We start from the raw sequence: 13,477 nt of genomic DNA, 5'->3' as shown, positions 1-13,477 counted from the left end.
GTGAAAGACAGTAAATAGCTGAAGTGGGCTGGCCCATTGTCACACGCTGTATGCTTTAGTAGGCAGAAGCAAAATGTGAATGATAGCTGAACAGACTATTGTAGAGGTCTGACTCAAGGCCCTTCTATGTATGTATTTTTTATTAATTATTTTATTGTATTACATGAAGCTGCAGACCAAAAGAAGGTTAATCTAAACCAGATTAAAAAAAATATAAGATATTTCATTGGTCAGTTAGTCATTTCTTTTGCAAAACGAAGACATAAAACTCACAGTAACATGCTTCCTACCTGACATAGACTCCAAAAATACCCAGTTCAGGGATGCCTTCTTTTAACTTTAAATCACCTCCAGCATTCAGCAGGTAGTTTCTTATGGGACGTGGAGTAAGTTTGTCCATTAGTGTGTAAGATCTCCACTCAGTTAGTATCTTATTATTTTCCAAAACATGCTTGATTTTATCACCATATATATTATTTCCTTAAAAGAACCAAAAACAAATAAATAATAAACTAATAGCCTGTACACTCAAATATTAAAACTCACTTTCTAAAATTAGCTCAATGATTTTATACTCTGGAATTTATTTTGAGGCGAGATACTCTCTTACACCTAGGAGAAGCCACTTTTATGCTCTTTCATGCATGTATTTGAACGGATGTCAAAATTGAGTGGGACATGGGAGTTAGCACTAGGGGTGAACGGAACTCCCGGGGTTTCACTCCATGAAATTCTGCAGAATTACATAAAAACAAGTTTCTGAGTTCTGCCAATGGCCAAAAAATATGCAGCTTGAGCTGCATTTTAGAACCAGTAGCGCTACAAATCCGTGCGAACAGCACAAAACTGTGCAATAGCGTGCTGCCATTCGAGTTGATTTTGCTGTCGCTAAAGTAGAAAATCTACTTGAGCAGAACAAACACTACTCGAATGCCAGCTCTCTGACGGCGACTGCTCCGACCGCCAGCGTTTGAAAAATCACAATGGGGGATGCCAAATCTTGGTTGCATTCTCTGAAGTCTTATGGGAGAAAAATTCCACCATGAGGTCATTGGCTGAATTTGGCCAGAACTCCACATTAACTAGTAACATGGAGTGACCAAAAGTCTGCCAATTGCCACCCCTGGTTACCATCGCCTTGATAAACTATGTTGTTTATTACCCAAAATATGTGGAAACTGTGTTGTATAATGCAGAATTTGAGCCTTCAGTTTAAAAAACTTAGCAGGGAAAAATCACACAGCCCAGTTAATACTCATTTTGTATTGAGCTCAAAATGTCTTCCAATGAAGAGGCTATTCCAAGGGGGTAAGGCTGGTGATCAGACACAAGCTATTGGGCAGGTAGAAGTCCAGAAACATGCTAGAAGAAACTAATGTTTAGGCCACTCCTCTAGTTCAAAAAGTATCTTTCATAGTGGAGAATTAGAGATGGGAGCTTGTCATGGACTACCAGTGACTTTAAGTAGCACTTAAACAAATGGCTAGCACCTATGAGTAGTAAGGATAGCTAGAGGTAGTACAGGATTAATTTAGATTCCCAGAACATGAGTGGTGTAACCCGCAAACAAGGCATTAGAGGGTTAAATGTATTACAAAGAAGCCATGGTATAATTCTGCAACGAAGCAAGCCTGAGATGCTCCTGGAATGTCTTGCTATAATGGTCTGGCATTCTTAAAATAAAAGGTACATGGGAGCAGCAGAAACTGAGAACAAGTCATAAAGAAAGCATTCGAGTATTCAACAGTTGAGCTTCACAGATTGTGAGCACACAGGTGCACGTTCACATTATAATTTGACTTGGAACGAGAAGGCATGCAGAGTTCAACATGCGAAAAGTACTTGCATGGACACATGGAAAAGTACAGCAAATGGAAAGGAAGTTACTTGAGCAAGAAAGTTTTCTCTAATGGACATTTGCCAACATTTTGACTGAGGGGCAGAGATCTCACCATGGTAAAGTATAGAGACATTGCAAAAAATTTATTTTATTATTAAACTTTTTTAAAAATTGCAATTATTTTTATGCTATATATTATAAATGAATTATATACGTTTATTTTAACTGCAGAACACATTTTTAAAAATGCTACAACTTAATAATAAATTTATGTCATTTGTAAGCAATTATTATAAAAATACCTGCATAAAGTAAATTTTTTATATTATCTAGTAAACGGTAACCATTAAAAATAAAGTTACACTTAATTTTAAATTACAAAAGATGTTAAAATATTTTAAAATAAAATACATATTTTTACTTATTTTTTTATAATTGAATTTAATATTTATATTGCATTCATCTACATAGATATATATTTAAAAAGTCAGACTAAACAAATTTGTTTTAACATTATTTCCTGTGGGTTTTTTAAATCCCTGCCTCCATTATCTGCTATATTTATCATACATTCCTTTCCTGTCCTTTGCTGGCCTCCTCTCTTGCATCTCTTTACCCAAGATCCCTGCATTTATCATGCATTCCTCCTTACTTGCATCTCTTTTCCTAAGATCCCTTTGCCCCCTTCAGTTCTTTATGTGATTGTCATTCTCTTTTGGTTGTTTTTCTCTTCTAACTGTATTCTCCCACAGACTGTAACATGTATTGATGTTTCTTAAATGTACATCCTCTATATGCCCCTGCGTAGCAGAGTCCTATAGAAGAATGATAACTAAGTACATTTACAATAACACTATTTGGAAATCGCTGTTACCACTCACAATTTGTGGCTCTTTTTTATCAATACGGTATACCAATTGTAGGTAACGGCCCTTTGCGCTGATTTCTAAATTTTTTGGGCCATATTTATACTTTTTGACGCAAAGCTGCGCCGCCGCAGTTTTGCGCCAAAAATTTTACCGCCGGCTAACGCCATTTCGATGCGCCGTGCGGGCGTCACATTTATACTTTGACGCACGGCGGGGCAATCAACAGGTGGGAGTCATGTTTTTTTATGCACATCGCGGCGTCAAGTCGTAAAGGAAAACGAGGTTAACGTGACGTAAATGACTGTGGGTCAATTTACGACAGCGCAACCCGGAAAGCGCCGTTTTTTTGACGCAATAGCGTCAAAAATACCCGCAAACACTGCCCTTTCAGCAGAGGAGAGCCAAAATGGATCCCAGATGCCACTACAGACCCCAGGAAGATGACAGCAGACCAGGAACCAGCCAGGATGATCCATACAGGAACCAGGACATATATAGAAAAAAAAGAAAGTGTCGCTTCAGTGCAGAGGAGCAGGAAATCCTGGTTAAAGAGGTGACGGAACACCAGCACCAACTGTTCATCACCTCTAAGTTGCCAATCAGTAGGAGAGAGGCCATATGGCAACGAATTGTTGACAAGATCAACAGTGTGGCTGAAGTACGCAGAACAGTCACCGAGTGTAAGAAACGCTGGCATGACTGCAAACGTAGGACAAAGGAAAAAATGGCCAGGAACAGGAAGGCAGCACTGCAGACTGGAGGGGGGAGTCCAGCACACCAGGAGGCCCTGGACCACATGGAGGAGATGGTCGCAGCCGTCATCCCTGAGGAGATCGTCACAGGGATTCAAGGACAGGACAGTGCAGACTACCACGAGACAACACACATGCAGGGTAAGTCGCATGGGGAATTAAAATGCAATAATGTGGACTGTAAGCAGCGGGGGGAAATACCACTACACATTGCATGTAAGTCAGCATAAACATGGAGTGGCATGGGTAAAGGGGCACGGCAGGGGGGCATGCCCTGCACATACAGAAGCTGGGGCACAACATTACACAACACCAACAACAGTCCCATGGGGGCATCCTGTCATGACAACAATGGAGCTAAGGGAAAGCCTTGACAGGAGAGAAGGCCACTACGTCAAACTTACATCCTGGCACTCGTCAGCCAAAATATCTCCTACATTAACTAGGGCCCTATCAGCAATCCACTAGCCAAAACAACAACTGCAATGTAACTGCAACAACAGTTGCCACTAACACCTCTGATCTCTGTGCAGCTATAGTAGCCAATGGCAGTAACCTCCCCATGGAACATACATACCTAAATTAGGGGGTGAGGATGACATCTGCAACAATCTCCTGAAACAAGACAAAGGCCCCAGTACACTCATATGTCAATGCCCATAGTTGTCACATACATCACCCAAAGTAAACAGCAATAGGAGCGACACAGCACTAAGGACACACACATGCTGCATATGTCAGGGTCCTTCACGTGCCTGGCTAACAAGGCAACATCACAAATGTCATACTGCTCAGACAACAGCATTGAGGAGGGGACACATGCAACTGGTCACTGAAATACACCTGCACAGTCAGAGGACCAAATAGGACATTGATACGATAAACAGGGCAATCCAATGTAACACACATTACCCAATATCAGCAGGACACATTAACAATGTCTACATCCATATCACATCATAACATTGCCATGCATAGGATATGCCACATGTCAATTACAATGAAGTCAATGTGAACAATCAGGGATTGGGGCAGGTCCTGAGAGGCAAGTGTGCTGCCAGGGCAATCAGAACAACCACAGCCAGTGAAAGGTCTCACCATAAGAATAGATATACACAGAGGGTCGAGTAGGACAAAAAGATGGCTATTCCCTATTTGGTACAAAGCAACACCTAGAGGTGATTAGGCAGACAAGTCTGATAACTCAATATCATACATGTGACACACAGGTGGGCCATAGGCCTATAACAATGCCCAAATGAAGGACAGCAGATACCGATACCGAACACGATCACAAAGTAAATTCATCAAAAGGCTGGCAAGTTACGTCAAAATTGTCACAACACAGACACACTAATTGTACCCTGTTTCATTCCAGAGGAACATGGATCTCCTGCCGATATGCCTGTCCCAGATTTTCTGATGACATGGATGACGAGCCCATAAACATTCCCCAGGAGACCATCCAAAAGGTCCTTGAAACCCTCCAGACCCCACCTTCAGTCACAAGGAGGAGCACAGAACAAGCAGCCATCACAGAAGAACCACCCACCACCCCAATTGCAAGACCTGCCAGCTCCTACACAGCTGAGGACTCTGACGACACTGGCACCAGCTTTGAAAGAACTGTAGTTGGAGTACAGCGGGAGCTGGCCAAGGAGGTGCGGGTGGGGATGCAAAATATGGCAGCCAGCCTTGAGGGGGTGTGCTCGCGCATGATGTCATCTGCAGATCAGGCAGCAGCCATGCAAGCCCTAACATCCATACTGCAAGGACTACAAGAAACTATAAAGGAATTCACCACTGTAGTAAGGGAGTTGCCACAACACCTCCACCCCAAACTTTCCACTGCATGCACGAATGCAATCATGACTCCCTCAGGGCCGACCTGGCTGCCTACCATTGTGATGTGGCTGCTATTCCTCAAAAACCAGCAGGCCCTCCTTGCAGCAGTACTGCCCTTAAGAACTTCACAGGGAGCAGCCCCCGGGATGTCTGACTCCACGTCTTCTAACACTGAGGTGTGTGTTGCCCCTTCACAACCAACAACAACAAGGACAAAGCAGGCAACACACATATCAGAAGAAGAAGACATGGAACAGATCACACTCACACCCGGAAGCACTAGTCCCTGCACCATGGCCTACTTTGACCAAGGTGCTACGTTTTGTCAAATGCCAGTCTCACTACAACTATACTCAATGACTGTTCTGCTAACCACTGTATAACTTGTCAGCATTGCCAGTGAATGTCTCTCTCCTACTAATTCGCAAATCCTGTCCCTCTGCACTGTCTGTAACATCACCCCAGCATGTCAGGAGCATCATCCACACCCCTTCTGTAGGATCACCATGTAAGAATGCACTAGAACGGACTCAGCAAACATGGACAATGTACATTTTGCACTACAGCACCTATCAATAAATAGCACTTGCCCACCTAATATGTCTCTGTGTTATTTGGCACATCAACTGTGCAGTAGATAACTCTAAAGTGTCTGTGTGACAACCATGTAGCTTGTCAATACAACTGTCCTGATATCAGGTAGTCTGATACATCTGTGCAGTGGTCAGGATTGCATCATAGCCTGCCCATCCTGAGGAGAATAACTGATGAAGGGAGAAACCACACACAATCATGCTGTGTTGGACAGAATAATGCTTCATCAATAGCAATCAAAGTCAACTAATGGTGGCTGATAAATGTGGGCACCATGCAATACTAAAACATTAAATTATGCAGTATAATCTAAACAAACACAACTAAACACAGCATCATATCACCCTTTCTGAGTATACTTCCATGAAGGGAAGTCATGCTGAATTTTTGCACACATGATCTATGTCAGCAATTAAGACAACAAGACAAGAGTGTTAACACCTCATCTACAAAGATGTCCCTGAACATCACACTGCAGTCCGACCTAATAAATTACCCACAATACCAAGTCTGGAAGCACACTTTGTGATGTAGAAAACATACTCATCAACACAAATCCTTGGTGATCCATGTAAACTCCAAATGGTGGTTCTATCAAATGGTGGATACTTACCAAGTTAGCACAGTGGTAGCTGCCATTTTAAACCTCTATTTTCTTCGGTGTGTAGCATAGGACACAACTGTCATAGAACAACAATCACCTACACTGATGTCAAGGCCATGATCAAGTAGCAGTTAACACATAATGCAAAGGGTTAACTATATATTCATATGTATTCACACCAGAGGCAACGAAGGGAAAAGTCATACCTACACTAATCTAACCTGACTACTCCTAACCCACAACTGTCCCTAACTAACCTAAACTTACTCTACACATATAACAAATCGATCTAAACATCAACCCCCCACCCACCATTATGAGACAGGACACATGCAGGACAACACATACTAACCTACACACATACTATACTATCCTAAACAATCATATATTGTTTTGTATTTTTTTATATATATATATTTTTATTTTCTTCTAAACAGACAGGAATCCCAACATTGACCCCCACCCACCCACACACTCAAAAATGAAAAATAGAAAGATTAAAGACCCCCCCACCCTCCTCCCTAACACTAACTAAGCTAACAACCTATACTAACCTAACACTAATCCCCAAAACCCACCTATCATGATAAAAAGGAAAGAGGAGAGAGGGGAGGGATAAATTAAAATAGACCAAATAAGTCCTAGAGGTTGGCCCTCCGTAGGGTCCGCCTGATGGACCTGACCTGCTTCTTTATGTACGCCACATCCTGGCTCAGCTTGTCCACCTTCCGAATTAACTTGTCCATTTTCCGGTCTAAAGCCTGGAATGCCGCAGGGTCAATTGGAGGTGCTGCTGCTGTCTGTGTGCTGGCAGAGGTGCTCTGTGTGGGAGTTGTTTGTAGCCCACTGGACTGTCCTGCAGCTCTGATATTGCTGGGTCCAGGTCATGCTGCAGAGGCAGGGACAACTGTCCCCGCCGTTGCTGGGGCCACTTGGGGAGAACTGGTGGGTGTGGTGGTGGTGGCTGTAGTGGGCAACGTTGGCCACCCTGTGGTGAGGCCCACCATGCTCCGGAGGCCCGATCCGCCTGGTATTTTCGGGCCATCCGTCGGAACCCCGACTGCACCTGCAGGATGTGCCGGTATCTCATGGCCCGCCTTTCAAAATCATGCCTCTGTGCGGCACTCATGTTTGCAGCTGTGAAGAGAAAGGGCAACTATTTACCATAGGAAATGCATTGGGTGGAATAGCACAATGGGTCAATTGGAAATTATTTTTACTGTAGTTGTAACAGCTCAAATCACCTCATAGATCATTGAAAGTCTCAGAGGAAGTACATGGGAAGCCTGCATACAAAAGGGCATCTCACACCTAGCATATACATGTCTATACATGATGGGTGACATCAGCCTAAACTTCTCATCAAAATAATTAGTAATGCAGCTGACATTATGGCTGCACCTCCTCCGCCTATTGCCTTGACTACATATGTCAGTGTACGTGATAACAATCACAACCCTCAATATCTGCGATTTGTAATTGTTTTTGCTAGTATAGAACTCATGTGCCATAACAGAGTGTGTACACTAGGTTCAAAACAAAGTTTCAAATGGTCACAAGTATGTGTGACATACTGGTGGCTACAGTCCTAGGTACCCTATTCCCAAACACATGGCAGTCTTTGAGGGTGGGGTGGGAAGAACCTCCAACAATCCCATAATCTATGCACACCCAGGAGTGTATAGAAAGCTCAACAAGTTTTTGCCTCCACACACACAACACCAGTGAAGGCCTAGCAACAAATTGGAGTCAGCTAAACCTTGTCCTATCCAAGGTCCACACATGTCCAAATGTACTGACTTAGGCCAACATCACATACTACCAGTGAGGCATATTTTACTACAGACACAGAGGAGCAAGAACACCCATGATCATGAATAGCATGTACGCCTAGGCCATTGCACTCTAGTCCCACACACTTCTAGTTCAACTTGTGGAAGTACATGCCCCCGGAAGATCCAACCTACAGTGTACTCAGTCCATCGTTAACTAGGGAAGCAGCAGATTTCAGTCAAGCCTTTTGCAGAAGCTATCTGGGAGAATGTCAGTCTGAAATGCAGACTCAGTCCGAGACAAGTCCCAGAGCAACTCTTACATTAACCAGTGTATTCCACATGACTCACCCCATTCCCCATAGCGGGCCCTACTGGAATGGCCTACAGACCCAAAATCTGAGAAATGGATAAGCATAGGTCAACTCAAAATGAAGTTATAATTGAAATCCCACTAATGGAACTATACTAATGAATGGGCAGCGCATCAAACCTTGAATTCTGTTGAACACACAGTAGTCCATCATGCATCACCACCAAACATTAAAAATAGCACACATGCAACACTCACTATAGGTGTTGGGGTCCTCAAAATGAGCCACCTCTCCCACTGTGTACGGTGCAGGTCCACCTGTAAAGCATGGAAGGAAGAATACACTCAGAATCCGTGCACTGACAAACAATTGCAATTACAAAGACAATGTGAGAATATGACATGAGTAATGAAACCCTTTCACACATGCTCATACTGCATGGAATTATTCATGAGCAACATTTACATTGGATGAGTGTCCTGCTACAGTTACACACCCTACTACACACATGCAGTGGCCTGGACAGTCATGTGGTGTCAAAGATGCACCTCCATTAGTATGCCCCAACAATATAGGGGTGCATTCATCTCGTCATGTGCATCCAAGAGAGACATCCAAAAGCTGGTTACTTGAGGACTGCATGACCTCTCAAACTCAAACAGCCTATGTGGTCATTTTCCCTACACACCAACCAGACACACATGTGACATATGTGTGGACAACATTGCTAACTTCAATTGACGTGAAGGCAGCACTCATTTATAGCATCATGTATTGTTTACAAATGTCAGTCTAGCTATGGCGTATACATATGTAGGTATGATGTTTCAACATCCATTTTTCACTGGCTATTGTGAGCTGTAGAGTTCTAATTGAGTCATTAATGTGTTGCTTGTCTGACACAAAGGCAGCACTACATTACATACTGCTACAGGCAACCGGTATGTGTAGAAAACATGAGCTACCTGACTGCTAGCATTTGTCTTCCTTCACATTGTGCATCAATTCCCCAGTAGGTTTCCCTAGCATTACACACAGTCAGCTACTTATCTGGCAGATTGGGTAACAATCATCACATGTCGCCACACAGCTTTAAATTGTGCACATGTAATTGATGTGTACTCACCAACATGGCCACCAATCCTGATTCCCAGGTGGTCCAGCAGATCTTGCTCCCTGGATATCAGATCAGCCCAGCGGTGCTTCAGTTGATGTTCATTCCTTAGGCTACCATATACACGGACTAAGTGATGGTGCACCTTCCCCCATCGGACTTTACGGGCCTCCGTGTGATACCCCTGTATCACCCTACCCCCAGCCTCCAGCATGAGTGGGAGGAAATGGCAAACAAGCCATATAAATCCACCCAATTCCTCCTCACCCATCCTGGCAAGCCGTGGCCTACCAGACATGTCAGCACTGACAAAGGGGAAAAAGTTGTAGAAAAAGGAAAAGGGGGAAATGGGGAAAGGTAGAGTGGTGAAATACAAAGAAAACTTAAGAAGAAGAGCCCAACTAACCCCTATATTACAGTACCCACAACAGACTCCCACAGACAATAAATGAAACACTGGACTTGACAAAAAAATACAACACAGACTCAGACAGTATTCAACAACAAGACAATGATGACAAAAGCACAATTGAGAAGGTACATTGGACACAAAAGCACTAATACACAGGACAACACTTTCCACACAGCCACACAGTCTAGAATAATCTGAGACTGCAAAGTGAAAGTGAAAGTACACCCACTGTACAGATTCTGTAAACAGGATATCCTATTACATCACATCCTGCATAAAATGGCCTCTGTTTTTTTCCGCTATGCGTAATTTTTTCACGCATACAGCTTGTGCGTCATATTTTTTGGCGCATAGGAGTGCACATAATGCAGAGTCAAAAAAAATGTCCTTCATTGGTCCATTATATTTGTTTGAGGCTTATTTTACAGTTCTAGAGTTGAAAATTAAGCCGCTGGCAATTATGATATCTAAATATGAAAAATAATTTTGACTCTGCATTATCTGCACTCCTGTGCATCAAAAATTATGACGCACAAGCTGTATGCGTGGAAATATGACGCATTATAGAAAAAATGGAGGCCATGTAATGCTTGATATTATTATATCTATTTTGAAAATAATTTTTTTACTCTGCATTATCTGCACTCCTGTGCATCAAAAATTATGACGCACAAGCTGTATGCGTGGAAATATGACGCATTATGACAAATATGTCTTTCATTTGTCAAATTGTAAAATGAATTTTGTCATGACCAAATGGTGCTAAGTGATAAACATTTGGGGTTAGCTATGGCAAATGTCCCTTATAGGATGTATAGAAGGTATTCACAGTGCAATAGTAATGATTGGCCAGAATGGATATTACTCATAATTGTACACATATGTGGTTAATTGCTGATGGCTATTTTCAAAATATGAATGGGATACCAGGATGTATTCCTTAGCAAAAATGTGTCCACATTTATCACGGTAATCAAAATTATATAAAGGCCAAATAGGTAGTGCAATTGTCGCCTACAATTTTTAAGGGGGTAACCATGTCCTAATTACGAGTTAATGTATCTTAAATGTGTTTTACTTTTGACATGTAGGCCACACATGCGCCTTATGCATGTGTGTGCTTCACATGTGCATAAATAATGTCTATTTGGGGGGCAGTAGAGGTGGACTTAGGCCCCCAGCACCCTAGGGTTTGCTCTTCCAGACTTGCAAATTTATCCAAGGGTTTCCCAAATTCAGTAATGGTAAACCTTCAGCAGCAGGCTCATGGAAGCAAATAGGGTATGATTCACTGTTTGCCATTCTGTAATCCCATTTGCCCATTTTACGTTTGCCCTATTGATTCTTTGGAGAAATCTGACATACCATTTTGCATTGATATTTTTGGCAAAATCTCAACGTTCCTCATGTCCTGATAGCAAATAGGTTGTTGATGTATGTGGCCCTTTATGCATTACCTGGTTAAGTGGCATGTTTCATTCTTCCTGCTAGGTTACAACTGGGACACTACTGTGATCGGCTGCTTGCAAATATTTTGTTGATTGGATGGTACATGTACATGTGTGTGGTCCAATATTGATCCAGTATCAACTTTCAGGGTGTATGCTGTCACTGTAACTTCCAGGTCTCCTCATGAGTTAGTGGCAGCTAATCTTGTTTCTATCGGGTATTGTTTGTAGCAAAATTTGAGAGAAGCCATTGAGGACATGGTCACCTCCACATGGATGGTCCCACCCTGTCACTGAAAACGTGTAATGAGACTTTCAACTGGGCAACCTTGGTGTGCTGAGTGAGAGAATGTCTCAGGTGTCTGGATCCGGCATGTGTCATTGCAACATTTGTACTCCAGTTGGCCTCTGTGGATGGTAATGTATCAGGAAACATCATAGCCTCTGTGCAGAAGTAAATGGCTGGTATTCAACACACACGACTCATCTTTATCATTTGAACAATGTTACTCAGCGTTTGAACAGTCAGGGTCCTCATATGTGTTACCTTTTCATGGACATTATCTGAGGTTGCTGGCTTTGATGGAGGCCATTTACACCATCATACACTATGGTCCTGGTCCACTGTCACACTTTGTAGTTTAGGCATTAATGAGGGCCAGACAACGGAAGGGCCAAGATTTAGCTATTCAAGGGCACTGTCACAAATCGGATGCAAATAAGTCAGATGATGCTGTACTATGTATTTGAGTATACATTGATGAGGTTAATGACAAATTAGTGTCTGAGGTACAAGAGGTTTTGGACAGCACGTGTGGTCCATAGGTGGACTCCAGGTATCTGTAGAGTGACCCACGGACAGGTGCCAGTCAGGCTGACAGGATGCTGGGTCAATCAGGAGCAAGTTCTTTCTGTAATTACATGATCACGTGTTCTGACTACGACTGGTCAGAGGGAGCAGTAGACAGTTGAGATGTCACACTGTGTATGTCCTGTTGTTTTGAAGGTGACACATGAACCCTGATAAAGTTTTCTATGGCAACATTAGTGTCAAAGCTTAATGATGTAATAGCTCAAATTCTAACATGTATGCAGTAGGAGGCATCAGCAGGGACCGGGCATGTACATTTGGGTGTTGTGCATGGAGGGGATCACTGGTGTGGCCTCCATCTGTGTCTCACTAGTCCTGTCAGATGGGATTTGCTGATAAATAGCCTACAGTTCCTTTCACAGAAGAATCAATCTACAGGTGATACCAGGCCTTATAAACTCCAAGGCAGTGTATTATATGAGCTGTGTTCCATGCAGTGAGATGGTAGTATGACAATGGTCGGCATAGTAAAGGGTGTGGCACACTGGATGACTCTTGTGAGTGGGTGTAGATGAGGAAATCTGAGTGTACACAAATCGGCATTCCAGGGACCTCTTCAGACAGGTGGGGTGTGAGCAGCTGCAAGTGTGTGTAATGTTTTTAGAAAAGGGCTGACCTGTAGATGGGATGTGATGTGCTGGATGCTTGTCATAGGTGTAGCACTTGTGCTGTGTATGTTCTGCTTATGTGTAACTCTAGTGACAGATAGTCATTGCAATGATAGTAAGTAGTTGGAATTACTGTTGGCAAGAGTCTAGTACTACATTCCGGTTCCTGAAGCATTAGCATGTGAACTGCCTGATGTATGAGGCCTGTTTTCCCCTAGTTGAGTGATGGTGTTTTAGTTGTGTGCCATCTGCTGCGATGATCCATGTTTACTACATGTATGTGAGTCATATGTGTGGTCCTCAGCTATTGCCCTTCAAAGGTGACCTGTACAGGATGTCTTTCATATACATTGTGTGTGTATTTGACCATTGTATGGTGGCCATTACATTTATGGTGTATTTTTTTGTGTCATGATTGTTATATCATTATTGCT

The 13,477-nt window shown here is 42.7% G+C and overlaps 1 protein-coding gene across 1 annotated transcript in view; it reads right to left on the bottom strand.

The window, feature by feature from the left end:
- The window catches only part of LOC138282976 (glutathione synthetase-like), a 309,854-nt gene that overhangs the window by 19,290 nt on the left and 277,087 nt on the right, over positions 1–13,477 (bottom strand). Inside the window, exon 11 of the mRNA XM_069221064.1 lies at positions 291–480. Within this exon, the coding sequence (XP_069077165.1) occupies positions 291–480 (190 nt within the window). The remainder of the gene's footprint in view (positions 1–290; positions 481–13,477) is intronic.

Source organism: Pleurodeles waltl, chromosome 2_2, assembly GCF_031143425.1.
Source record: "Pleurodeles waltl isolate 20211129_DDA chromosome 2_2, aPleWal1.hap1.20221129, whole genome shotgun sequence".
In the NCBI taxonomy this organism is placed as follows: Eukaryota; Metazoa; Chordata; class Amphibia; order Caudata; family Salamandridae; genus Pleurodeles; species Pleurodeles waltl.
The sequence above is the reverse complement of the archived record's forward strand: the minus strand, read 5'-3'. Positions and strand labels throughout refer to the sequence as shown.